The 13,482-nt window shown below is 46.1% G+C and overlaps 1 protein-coding gene across 2 annotated transcripts in view; it reads right to left on the reverse strand.

The window, feature by feature from the left end:
* Window positions 1-13,154, reverse strand: part of zeb1b (zinc finger E-box binding homeobox 1b) — a 48,849-nt gene extending 35,695 nt beyond the window's left edge. For both annotated transcript variants that reach the window (XM_040018708.1, XM_040018707.1), the window contains exon 1: window positions 13,047-13,154. In XM_040018708.1, coding sequence (XP_039874642.1) covers window positions 13,047-13,104 — 58 coding nt within the window. In that variant the 5' untranslated portion in view covers window positions 13,105-13,154. The remainder of the gene's footprint in view (window positions 1-13,046) is intronic.
* Window positions 13,155-13,482: the final 328 nt, after the last annotated feature.

A 13,482-nucleotide genomic window follows, 5' to 3' on the forward strand; every position in this document is an offset into this window, starting at 1 on the left:
CCTCCTCCTCCACCCGCCTCTGTCACTGTCTCATCAGGCGCCCCTTATCCCTCGCCTCCATCTCTCCGTGCTCGCAACATATAGCCGCCATAGACAAAAGGAGAAGGCGGTCGCACAAAGGCAAAACAGACGACGGGTCTGAACAATCAACTTTGTGAACTCGTGGTGCTGAGAGCGAGGCCACATGCACCCACCAAACACTTTGAACAAACGCACACGCCCCGTCATCCCTAACAAAAGTGAGATGTGACAGCTATCACGTCTACCTTGGACGATGATGTCAGTGCACCTGGGGAGCGTTTACTCTCAGGCCCTCTCTCTTTGGCACCTCTAGTTTTTTTTTTTTTTTTCATTAATGGAGAGCTCATTAATCGTGGCTGATAACGAGGATGTGGGACAGGGACATGATTAAGGGGCTCTCTCTCCTTTAGCTTGGCGCCCTTGGGGATAAACAGCCCTGTGCGTGTGTGTGTGTGCGTGTGTGTGTGTGCTTTTGTGTGGGCTGCATGTTAAAACTGCTAAAGGACACCCACACTCCCAGTGCTATCTCTAGGACATCTGTGGGATAGGAGAATACATGTTTCCACTTTTTCCACAGAGAATTTACATACGAATGTGCGCTAACCCTTCTTCCCTCGTTATGTGGATTCCCTAAAGGCTCCACTTTAATGCTTAAGGAGCTGACACTCGTGGAGAGGACTTGAGTCTCTCCAGAGTTTTTCCTTGACTTCCGAGACTCTTGAGTTTCTCGACTAATTCTCACAGATTGAGGAATTGCTTGAGAATAAAATTAAATATTATGTCTGTCAAAGTCTTTTGAAAAAGCTGCATTTTGTGGTCATTTGTCAGTTCACCAGTGCATCAGACTGCGACTAATTTCTCAGCGTCAGACTTGCTCCAGACTATGAAATTATTGATCCAAAGTTAAAAGAGTGATGTGCCTTGCATTTGTTCGGCTGTGCTTTGTGTGTGAGCGTGTTGGCTTGCATTGTGTTTGACACTAAAACATTACTGAGACCGCCATAAACAGTCAACACGCCAACTCCCAAACAGAACAAGGACATATAAGTACACTGTGCAAAGCTCATGTAAAGATACAGGATACTTCGCACAGTAAGCAACCATTCTCTGTGAATGCTGCGGATACGTGTTGTGGTTTAAAACTAAGTAAAGGGTTAACAATAGCTAGCAAGAGACCACAGCAACCAAGACTCCTGCAGCAGCTGATCACATTTGACCAATGCTGCTCTTCAGCTGACTGAGCTTCACACTCTGTTCAGCAGACAGTATATACTGTAATATATTTGACAGTAATAAACTATTAACAAGATGGACACATAGCATTATAATAAAAGCAAACAGTTAATAGTCCTGTTCTGTACAAAGAAGCAATGTTGTACTATTTACTGAATGACGCTCTAAAATAACACTTTCATGCCGTGAAATTAGGAATCTGAAATCCTCATTTTACATCTTATATCTAATTCTATAATACTGCATTTACTATTTTGCATTTTGAAACACGCATTTTGATCTGCCAAATAGAGAAAACGATGCTGTTGAGTCATTAAAACAAGCTAATTATGTGTATGCTAATATCAAAAGGAGGCCATCAAATGCTGCCAGTCAAGCAAACACTTATTGTGTAATACATTAAACAGGTTTGTACAGTTTCTGAAGCATGAAGATGTAGAGGTGTAAATGACTAACTGGTTGAAATGGCTCCAAACTAGGGCAAGATTAGTAAGGTTTTTCTAATTTAACGAGAACCACAAATGTATCTACAAACACAATGGCATGTTAGGACGTCTGCAGCACAGAGCAGAGATCAGCCCGCACTCGCATGAGGGCTTTGTAGCACTGCAATCATTTAGTCTTACACACACATTAAATCCAATCTGTCTGGACCAGGACCCTAATCCCCTCTCCCCCAGCCGTGGAGACAAGAAGACAGTAATCCTCTATATTTGTATATTAATAGGACCGGCCTCCGCGAGGGCCTCTCTATATGTTGTGATGTATGTTTTATTAGTTGTGTAATCTGCTTGTTGATCAGAGGGCCAGACCATTTAAACCGAGGTTTTAATAAAACACAGGCAGGCCTGCCTCAGGGATAAGCTCCCCAAGGACAAGTGAAAGAGCATAGGCTCAATAGACTCATCATCAACAATAAACAGCTTTACATCAATGCTATCTGTCAAGGGCCAATACAATTATTAGTTGAAATTCAACCCTGAGGCCTCTGCCCTTCCCAAGAAAAGGGATAGATAAAGCCTAACCCAAATATGAGCTTGTTACCATAATGCATGCTTCGTCCAACCATCGAGTTATTTCTGAGGGTCTGCTCTCGTGTCACTACGTGTGTCCGTGACAATCCAAGTTACTCTGAGAATTTCTCCCAGTCCCCAAGGACCCTCGAGCAGCAGAGTAGAGGAGAGCCGGAGAGGTGAGATTCCTTTGGATCTGAATCACGTTGGAGTCATCCGCTCACCTTCCAGCCCGTCTAGACACTGTGTCACTGCCACACCCCTCTGGACATCTGTCCTGATTCAATAGATTTTTCAGACAGCCATTAGATTACAAGGGCACTGCTTTAAATTAGCTGCTGAGTTGGGGAGTGATGGAGGTGGGCTGGACAGGAGGGCCATTACAGCACAGGGGACACTGTCCCTCATGCTTACCAATGCTATGCAGCTGCCAGCCATCACCCCCAATGTCTATAATCAGTTGAGCTGCAAAGGCTGCTGATGTAATTCGTACGAATGGCTCTTTAAAATATTTTACAGAGATATGTGGCATCAGCTTCCAGGCCCAGTTTATGGTAGGCATCAATCAAAGTGACTTCCATAGAGTAAACAAACAAACAGCTTTTAAACATCTGGTGAGGAGAGACAGAGAGACCAAGCGAGACACCCTGGGGAGATGTGTGGTTTTCCTCTGAGATGTGTTGATTAACAGGAAAGATGGTCGAATGGGAAGAACATGAAACAGAAAAACCCTGAAAAAGCCTCAGAGATGGGTCATACTCAGGTCAGGATTCAGGTGGAGGTTAGGAATGCACTCAAAAACCTAACACACACACAAAACACAGAAAACACACAGCCTTCGAATGCAGTGCAGCTAGACCATGTGACTGTCACGGGGTAATCTCATGGGAGCATCCCCCACCCCTGAGCTCCCCCCGTTTATGGACTGTAACAACAGGAAGTCAGCCCGGCCTGCAACATCACACCACACCTACAGATAACTGCTGACAGCAACACTCGCACTCGCACAGAAACACAAGATTTACAAAGTCTTCACAGTTACTTTTAATCCCTAAGAAAGTGTGCGGTGTGGCCGAAGAGTCGGTGGCACCGCGCCCGCTGCTGCTGCCGGCGTCGGTGTTGCACTGGTAAGCGAGGCGCGCTGCAGCCTGGCAGTGAAACAAGGAGAGGCCAAAGCTGGCAGGGGGTGGGCCTTTCACTCACTGAATAGCCCTTGTTTATCTAGGTCCCTCTGGGAAGTCAGGACACTGCAGTGAATGGGAGCCAGTTAGCAGCGATGGCATAATAAGACGGGTGGGGGTGGCAGGGTCATTGAAATTCAGCGCAGGCTACTGTCGAGACAAACCACTCTTGCCAGCTGTGGCAGTAACTTAAAGGAGCAAAGGGAGTGTTTTCAAGGTTTTTCTGGGCTACCGACACACCATCAGGTGACCCATCCAGCATTGACGTGCCATTTCTAACACGTAAAAAAGACCCTTCAGAAGACCGGGCCACTGTTTCACTACAGCTACAGATTACAATGTATAATGACACTCAGTGCTGTTGACACTCTGCTGCTTGATGCCAGGCACATCTCAGTTTGGCTACAGCTAGCTAGCTAACCGCCCTGATTTTAGTAAAGTTTGTGAAAACAGCTCAAGGCTTCACAGTGGAACTTCACTAACTAATGTATATATGGTCTGTGACGTCTACTCTAAGACTATAGCGACACTAAATACGACTGACGATGAGCAGTTTGCCACATTAGCCATTTGAAAATAGCAATAAAGTTACCTGTGAGTTTGGGTAACGTGGCTAACTCTGCTCTTTTCTTTCAAACACATGAAACATAAACTGATTTCCCTAACATCTATATTTATTTATGGATCCTTACCAAGATAATATTGGAATGCAGTTTAAAAATAAGGATGATCTCACTCTAAATTTGGCTAACCTTGCTTCATGACCTGGCTTATAATTTGCCCGTGTAAGCATTTGGTAACATTAGGAAGAAGAAATACAGCAAAAAACAACCCTAACTTCAAACACTGGCAACGAAAAGTGTTAGAAACAGTTACATGACAGGCACCGTGTCATTACGAGTGTTTGGAACACTGGAGGTGAGCGAAGCAAGAGCCTCTGCAAAAACAACAAAACATACAAATAAGTAAAAGGAGCCAGTGCAACCATTAAATGTGTGGTAGAAAAGCCATATATTTCTAATGAAAAGAAATGCTCTTTCTCTTTGCCCTCTATGCGCTCCAAGCTAGCGTGTCAGCTGTAGTGCCGGTTCCTTTTCCAGCCTTTCATGTTTTCTGCCCCGGTTTGAGGCCTCCACAACCCCTGATGAGGATCCTTAAATAGGCTGCCACAGGTGCCGGGGGTGCGCCGAGGTGAAGGAGGGGGAGGTGGCCTGGATGGGAGCAGGTCTGCAGGAAGCCTCTTGTTTTCCCAGAGATAAAGGGCTTTCAGGTTGCATCCTGGGCCGTAATCTCTCGCACACTTCCTGGTTTTGTTCGCGGTGAGTCCAGAGAAAAATGACAAACTAACCTTCGCCCCGAAAAGCTGATCGATAGCTTCTGACGAGACAGGATGCGTGTAATGTTGAATTTGAAAAGCGTAAAACGACAAAGAGACAGCTCAGATTTGACTCTGAGCGGTGTTCATTAATGGCCCTTGATCATGGCTGATTTATGGGTTCATTTATTCCGAGTGCTGGTTCATTACTGATGATGATTATAAAAGTGTGCATATAATTTCTTTTCTGACCTCTTCATTTGCTTTTAGAGCACAATTAACATTGTTCCAAGCTCTTACAACCCAATTACAGAAAAGACAACGCTCCCTTCCTTCAAATTCAAGTCCCTTAACCAGTCACTTTAGAGCTGGCCTTGTGTTTAAAAGGGTCCATTTACTAGAAATTTGCATGAAAGGGGTTTATTGAAAAGTTGGCATTGAGCAGGAGTGCAAACTTCAGAAGAATAGGCAACACATTCACATATCCACACAGAGGAAAAAAAAAAAAAGCTTCCGTTCCAGTTTTTTTTTCTGCCTCTCCCACATTTTCTCTCTCTATTCTGATCATGTCCTTCTTGAGGAGGCCAGCGTTTGACCGTGAGCCACACCCTCTTTCCTCCTGCCAGAGGAAACTTTCAATCTCAGTCTCCCTCCCTCGCTTTGCCCGTGGCTCTGGCTCTCTCATACTTTTGTCAGGTGTTATTTATGAGTGCTGTATGCCTACAGCACCTGCTGGTGCTGGAGAGTCTGAGCCAAGGCAGCTGCTAGAGAGAGGAATGAGAGACAGAAACGAAAAGAATACATAGAGGAGGACGCGGGGAGTTACAGAAAGTTTGTTGACGTTTAAGAGCACCGACAGCTAACGATGAGCTGTAGGAACACACCAACGAGTGATGAACAAGCACTAATTAATAATGTTGTACAGCTCCAAACAGGATCAATTAAAGGCCAAGCTTCACTGACTTTTGGTGCCGCTGTAATGACAGAGGGGAGGGCGCCATCAGCAACGAGGAGGAACAGAGACAGGCTGGCTGTGGAGATCCAGAGGTATTCACTCCTTTCATTTCATTATCCATTAGAGCCACACACATATACATGAAACGCACACAGGGAGGTCAAAGTATGTTTTCACTGTAAACACCTGAATGCTGGCAGCAGTGAGCTGAGTCAGCACAGGTGGGCTGAGACAGGTCAAAGGTCACTGGCTTTGTTCCATTTCCAGTAAGAGACCCAAAAAAACACTTTGTCCTTTTCTTTAGAAGAAGATATGTCATATAAAGAGCTTATGAAGTTCCTAATCGATTTTGTGGACGTGGCGCCCCTCTACAGCACCTGTCGCTAACAAGCTAGCTCACAGAGAATGAAACAAAAACAAAAGTTGATAATTCTGAGTGACTGGCGAACACAGACTGAGTGTAAATCCACCTACAACAAGACTGTTTTTCATTTCATTTGCATTATCGTTATTATGTTTGCATCCACCGAGCAGCAGCAGAGTCACTAAATAAAGGCATCCAGCCACAGCTCACCATAACTGAGGATGGTCTCAAAGTGCTGGAGCTGTAAAGGTAAGGTTCATGCTTACATGTAGCCAGTTTCATGGCTAAGCAATATGTTAGAGGTAAAACTGTTTTTTTTTTAGGCCTGTGAGGTGAGACTTGCAGACTTCTGTGCAAAAACAAAATTACAGAGTCATTACTGTGCTTTTACATCAGGATGTATTTGGTTTTATTAAATGCTCCACACTGCCAGCAGCTGTGAGATTCAGGCTCGTGAAACAGATTGCTGTGAGTTGGCTGCTTGACTAAACCCTGTAAAGGAGACTAAACTTTTCATCATGGGCTTGTTGAAGCGTTTGAACAGTGCAAACTCTATGTGAAAATTCTATATGAGACATTAATTACTGATTAAATGAAAGCATGTCAACATACTATACATATATAATATAGTGCATGACTATGACATGGCTCTCAGCGAAGCAGATTTTGAGCCTCCTGTCTTATAAGACTTGCAGAAAACACTAACAGAAAGTACTTTTATGTGTCTTTGTTTTAATGCGTTTGCTGTTGCACAGACAAACTATCACTTGATTCTTTGTCCGATACTGTAGCTTCCTTCTTGTAACGGTAAGTCAGCTCGCAGTTGTTGGACAGTGAGGACCTCAACAAAACGCTCAAGGGTTAAATGGGGCAATGAGGAATCTCCATGCCTCCGCTATTCTGCCCTCCCTCTGTTTTCAGACTGCCCATTCTCCTCTCATTAATCCTGTGAGGATGTTTATCCATGTTGACATTCAGCATAGCGGCCGGCCTTCTCTTCTCTGACTAACAAACAGGGTGACTAAGATTTTTTTTTTGTCGTTTCTCGCTGAAGCAATTGCAAGGCTAGCCCAGCTTCAGCTACCTTGTTGCACAGGCTTGGGAAGGCATAGGAGCAGTCGATTTGTTAGTCACCGTGTCCCTCGGGACATCACAACCAGACTGGGCAACTGGAATCAAATGTGAATATGAATGTGTACCCCCCCCCCAGGAGTGCCATTATCAGTTCTGTGTGCTATGGAGAGGAAAATCAATATGGTCATCATAAGGGGCTGGCAAAAAGCCAGCCGCTGGGTTGTGTTCAAAGCACAATACACGGCAGTGGATTACTTTTCAACTGATGTCATCTAATTTCATCCCTCTAGACAGAGACGCTCTGGGACCGTAACAAGGTCGGGCACAATAAAAAAGGATAAGATGTCCAACATCTATGTCTCAAAAACACGACAGAAAGGTGGTCAGCAGAGGTTCGCCCTGATGAGCTTTTGCTGCAAACACAAGCTGGTGTAAAAGCCCCACACCGGGTGCGCCTTCTGCCTATTGTGTCAGTCCAGTCTTTTTCATTAACCGCTCCACTGAGGACCCCAGGGAGGGAGGGGGGGGGGATGGGTGGGATGGGAGAGAAGGAGGTAGCGGCGGTGATGATGTGAGGAGGGGTCTGTAGACAGACCCAAAAACATGATTAAAAACACACATCAACAGACAGCAACGGACAGGGTGTACGCAACGTTTACCTCCGGCAGGATGGCAATTTAGAGGTAATCTCTCCCACAAGTATACACACTACTCAGGATCACTGTCCATCACACCCACACCTGTGTGGAAGGAGCGAGGGAAAGAAGAAAGACTGGGAGAGTTCAAAAGGTTGCAAATACACCTTTCTGCCCATGACTCACTGCTTTGGAGTCAGGAGAGGAGGGCAAAGGAGGCTTTTCTGCTCAGTTAGCTTACATGATACACTTAAGTGAGCTCTCCTCCCTGCACTGCATCAAATACCAGCCTACACCGCTTTCTGTGGCAGTATCTGTGGCTAGGGTCAAGGCAGTCAGAGACACACACCTTGCTCAACAACAAGAAAAGCGTGGATGCTGTTACTACACTACCAACATGACCTGGAGTGAAGTAACCCAGGATGATTCTGGATGGGCGGGAGGGTGCGACAGTTGTGTTTTTGTCCAGTTCACCGAGCTGACGCGTCGCTACAAGCTCCCACCGCTTACCCCCATTATCCGGACCCCCCGCCCCAAACACCCTAAGTCAGCAACTCCAGGATATTTTTGTCCTTCGAGTGGCAACGACTGCCGTTGTGCATACGGCTGCATCATCAACAGTTAGGGAGCCTCGGAGGCTGTCATGCACATCATGCTGGGGATTTGGGGAAACTCCTGCCTGCTGTGCCAAATTAAGCCTTCAATTCACCCTGACATTCAAATCAGCAGAATGGGCGAGCACACTTTAAAACATACATGGCACAGAAATGCCACGGGGATGCGTTGCTGTTAACATTAAGGCGAGTGAGCGTGACGCAGCCACAAGCTACATTTCCGAGACAAAAATGTCAAACAGAGCGCTTCGATGCCAGCCTCTCGAGGGGCCCTGAGGGCCACGTGAGAGAGGGATTTGATGAATTCTGCGAACGTTCCACGGATTCCTCCCTCACAGGGACCTTTGGGAAAAGAATGGGTCATATGCAAATGGCATGCACAGTATGGAGGAGAAGTTTCCCACAAGCCCAGTGTGAAAAGGGCTCTCCCTCCCCATCCCGGGGCCTGCTGAATGGCCCTTTTCTTCTGCCACTGAAAGTGTATGAGGTAGAGCAGGCAAACTCCAAAGGTAACCAGGCTCTTTCTCCTCAGGCTTTCTCACTAAAGCCGTGACACACAATGGTCCAGTTAAGCATTCAGCCACACAAACCCCCCCAATAAAGCACATCCAAGCACAGTTAAGGGGGTTACTGAAACTGACTCTGGGTTTAAAACTCCTTCTTTATGGAGGGAGAGCACCTTTTTATAGGCTAATGCTCTCAGCCTCCATGGGAGTAGCTAATCATTAAGCCGCCTTAACAGAGGTGGGAGTGTGGTCGTACATCACATCGTTTTAATTCCACCGAACGGTCAGATGATCTCAAGCTTATTTCCAACACGAAGAATGTGAAGCTTAGCTAAAAAGCAAAAAGTTTTAATGTAGGCGATTTCTACCTGCATTGTGTTATTTTTATTTTATTTATTTTTTGCTGATGTTCAAAACAAGTTGTGCAACTACTTCAGAGAGGTCTGGGAGCTGGCTGCCTATGCATCATTCTTTATATCTTGCCAGCATCGTTCCCTCACTTGTCACCTGTTGTATAAATCTTTCGCCGCTCCACCTCCCATCCCCTTTCGACTCCACTGGGAACACGGAGCTTGCAATTTAGAGGGGGTCAGAGAGGAATGGGGGGGGGGGAGAGAAAGGAGGAGCAGAGAAAAAAAAAGTGCTCTAGGACCCCTCACCATCCCCACCACCACCATCCTCCTTCTCCCCCTCTTCCCTGTCATTGAACAGACTTAAACACAAACACAATTGGACATGCTGGAAGCTTCACAATGGCACAGAGGGGGGAAAGTGAAGTCATACTCTAAGCACGCATGGGTGCCTAGGTCAGGGGGCAATCAACAGCACCCCTGGCTACTGTGTCCCAACCCGCCCCCCTGTCCAATCCCCCAAAACTTCCCTGCCCAAATGTGAAATAAAGGACGAGCTCTAGATCTGGAACAAGGAGTGAGAGGGGACAGACTGCGAGCGGAGAGAGAAGGGAGGAGGAGGAGGAGCTGAGGGGTTTTGGGGGGATTGGGGGGGGGTTTCTTCTTACTTGGCACTTTCAAATGAAGCTGCCGGGGAAGTTGGTGAAAAGCAGCGAGATAAATGAAAAATTTCCTCCTCTGCTAAACTCTTCCCACAACAGGGGTGGACCTTTTAAATGTAAACAGATGGCTTTTAAGATGCACAAGTGGCAGCCAATCCCCACCTCCTCCCGAAGCCTCCGCTACGGGCCCAAACATCACTTGTTTCACACAAACAGCACAAGCTGCAGCTAAACTATTGGTTTGTTATGTTTCTTTCTCTTTTTTTAATTGTTATTCCACAAACTTACAGCATGTGGTTGTATTCAGTGGTCTCTAGACAGGGCGAGTGAGTCCAGGGCACCAAGTATAGTTTAAGTATAGTTTTACCAGGCCAATAAACATACTCTTCAACATTACATGAGGTGTTGCCAAGTGCCGAGCCCGCAACCTCATTTGCCTTATTTGACGGATGATTCATCAAGGTGGTACAAGTGTGTGTGTGTGTGTGAAAGAGAGAAAAAGGATGACGGAGAGGGAGCAAAAGAGGGAGTGATGCAGGGCGGGAGACACGCGAGGAGATGAGGAAAAAGGTCTGCGTCATATTATCAAATAAACAGAAATCTAAGCTACCTGTGCACAAGCTCCTTCACAGAACACCCCCCCCCAACGACCCTGTTTATTTTTGCAAAGAATGTTAATACCGTCCGCATTCCTCTATTCCCAAATTGCTGTTTTAAATTACCGCTGCTATTCCTGGGGGGGGGGGGGGAGAAGCGACAAAGGAAGCTGTAGTATCCCGCCGATTGCAAACACCTGTTGTCCTGCAGGCTGTTAACACCTCTCTGTTTACAACAGGGAATGGGGCTCACCTTGATCTCGGCTCCCTCTCTGCTGGCAAAGTCTCGGACTATAACAAGCCGAGCAAAACTCAAGGGCTTCATTCATTAAAAAAGCAACAGGGTCTTATAATTAGGGAGAGACATCAAATGAGCATAACAAAAACAAACCAAAAAAAAAAAAAGGTTTATCTAACTTCTCTGAGGAATCCCCTTCAGCTGAGAGGTGCATTTATGTGACAGATCACCTGCCTTGTCAGGTGGTGGTAGGAAGCAAGGACTTTAAAAACACAGGCCTCAACATCCCCTTTGAAGGAAATGCAAATGAGGCAAGGAAACAAGGAGCACATCTGTTTGACTTTAAATATCAATAGGGCCGTGTCATCAGTGAGAAATGATTAATACAGGCCCGTTAACTTAAAGAAAGGAGAAAGAGCAACAAAGGAAAGCACATGAGAAGTCATTTAAAAGCTCCCTTCCTCCCAGGGGTAATAGAAATACCCACACTTTGACAGCAGGACCGCTATCTGAGGTGTGTCCACACGTTGGACACCGCTCCAGGAATGAAATGCAAACACACCCTTATGAAAAGAGAACAAAATCACAATGGAGAACATAAATAGCAGTGGCTCAAAGTTTTTGTTTCTCTTTTTGTTTTATACTCTTCTCCTAAATTGATCAGACATCAACAGAAAATCCACACGGCACAATTTGCTTGCATTTTCCCACCCACTAACTCGTTTTCAGCAGCGCAGGAGCCATCGCATCTTACTAAGCAAAAATAAAAGCGATATTCGCGTATCACCTCAGTTCCCGTGAGCTACACTGGGTGGTACACAGGCTAACGCAGGACCGAGACTACTTGATATGGACGCCACACGCTGTCAGATCCACGACGGAACAACTTGTTTTGTCAATCAAAAAATAAGAAAAAAAGTAGTCCGAGCACCGGAAACGACGATTTCACCACAGTCCAGCACGTAAATAGAAAGAGCGAAGCAGGAAAAAACAGACGTTATATACTCGCAAAAGTCCATTTATGCGCGTCACACAACCAGGAGACAGATATTTGAACAAAGTAGAGCCGCACATGCGACTTTGTAACGGTTCACCAGTATTTTCACACCACCCTTAAATAACAAAAAAAACCCGTCTTGCTTCGCACGTCGGCATGTTAAAACATTAAACAATGTAACCATTTCAAATGTTGCTGCGGGCTACAAGCTGTAATGAAGTGAGTAAAGACAGAAAAGTAAAGAGGTTCGCTCGCGACCACCGTCCTACAACAATCAGGATTCCCAATGCGCGACAGGAGAGGATCCGCTGTCCTTATATGGGCTGCGCTCGCTCTGCTCACACAAACAGCGCGTGAGATACTCCTCGTTCTCCGGAACCTCCGGCTACCCCATCCATGTTTCTCCCAAGCTTTCTGCCACTGCTTCACTGTCAAACCCCCTCTGACAAGTCATATTTAATGTTCACGGCGTGTGCGGCATCGAAATGAAACAGTTAAGTTAGAGGAAAGGCAAGTGTTCAAAGCGAGCTCCAATACACCGATACAGTTTCAGCGCTTCTCGGCTTTAAAGCTTGAAAACTGTGTTTACATTCACACTTAAGTGTCTGGATAACGGGACAGGTCGGGTTAAATGGGGGAAAATTCGTTTTGTCAGCCCTCGTAGCGCAGCAACAGTGTCCTGTCGCTACCTGCTGCCTGTGCGCGAAAGAAAGAACAAACAGTTGTGTCCCCTCTGCTTCACACGCGCACAGATAATACAGATAATTATCAACATCGTCGAGAAAAAACAAACCAAACCAAAACACAGTTCTGCTTAATGATTTCTTTTATCCATATGTAAAAACACAATGTGTCCGTCGAGGTCCGCAACAGGAATCAGGTAGACCGTTTCCCCTCAGAAACAGGTCCGAGTTTAGTGGTGGGCTCAATAACTCGACAGAATGGGACTAAATCAATGGATTGTCAGCCTGTAGAGACGGACAAAGTGTGTTTAAACGAATAAAGCAGTTTAAAGTGGAAACAAAAGCTTTTCCACTCATAACGGACTGAGGTGCGTATAACGGTCTCCGGCGCAGAGAGCCGCTAGGCGGTGGGAGAGCCGCGACCCAGGTATAACGGTACACCACATAGGGCTGTAATACAGCGCTCACTTGCTACTTCCCAGCACTTTCGGTGAGTAAAAACCGGACTTCTGGGCCACGAAACTTTTCGGCAAAATTACTGGGAGACAGGACGGCGTTCACACCGTATCTCTGAAAGCAAAGCTCCGAGTCGGAAGTAGTTTTACTCACCGTTGGTCCTTTTCGGGTTCGGCTGCTTTCTGCGCTTACACCTGGGGCCATCCGCCATGATCCTTTCGTTGTGTCTAAATGCTGCCGGAGAGTCACCTCCTCTCTCACCCCCCTCTCTCCCCCCCTCCTCCTCCTGGCTTCCCTTCACCTCCCCTTCTCCGCACCTGGTTTACGACACTCTTTACGGCATCACCTTCCCGCACCTCATCGACCCACGCTGCCAGTATCCTTCACGCGGAGTGCTGGGAGTGAGAGCGAAAGCTGCGTGGAGTCCGTACCTGCTCCGCTGTCACGAATGTGGCGTGTTTTTAAACAGCATAAATATTTTTCTGCGTATTTTTCTTTGATGATACTGAAAGGTATTTCCACCACATTTTATTTTTATGACCACAGCGCAAATTGGAAGTTAGTTAAAATATATTTTTCTCCAAATTAT

Source organism: Simochromis diagramma, unplaced genomic scaffold (genome assembly GCF_900408965.1).
Source record: "Simochromis diagramma unplaced genomic scaffold, fSimDia1.1 OVJJ01000717.1, whole genome shotgun sequence".
Lineage (NCBI taxonomy): Eukaryota > Metazoa > Chordata > Actinopteri > Cichliformes > Cichlidae > Simochromis > Simochromis diagramma.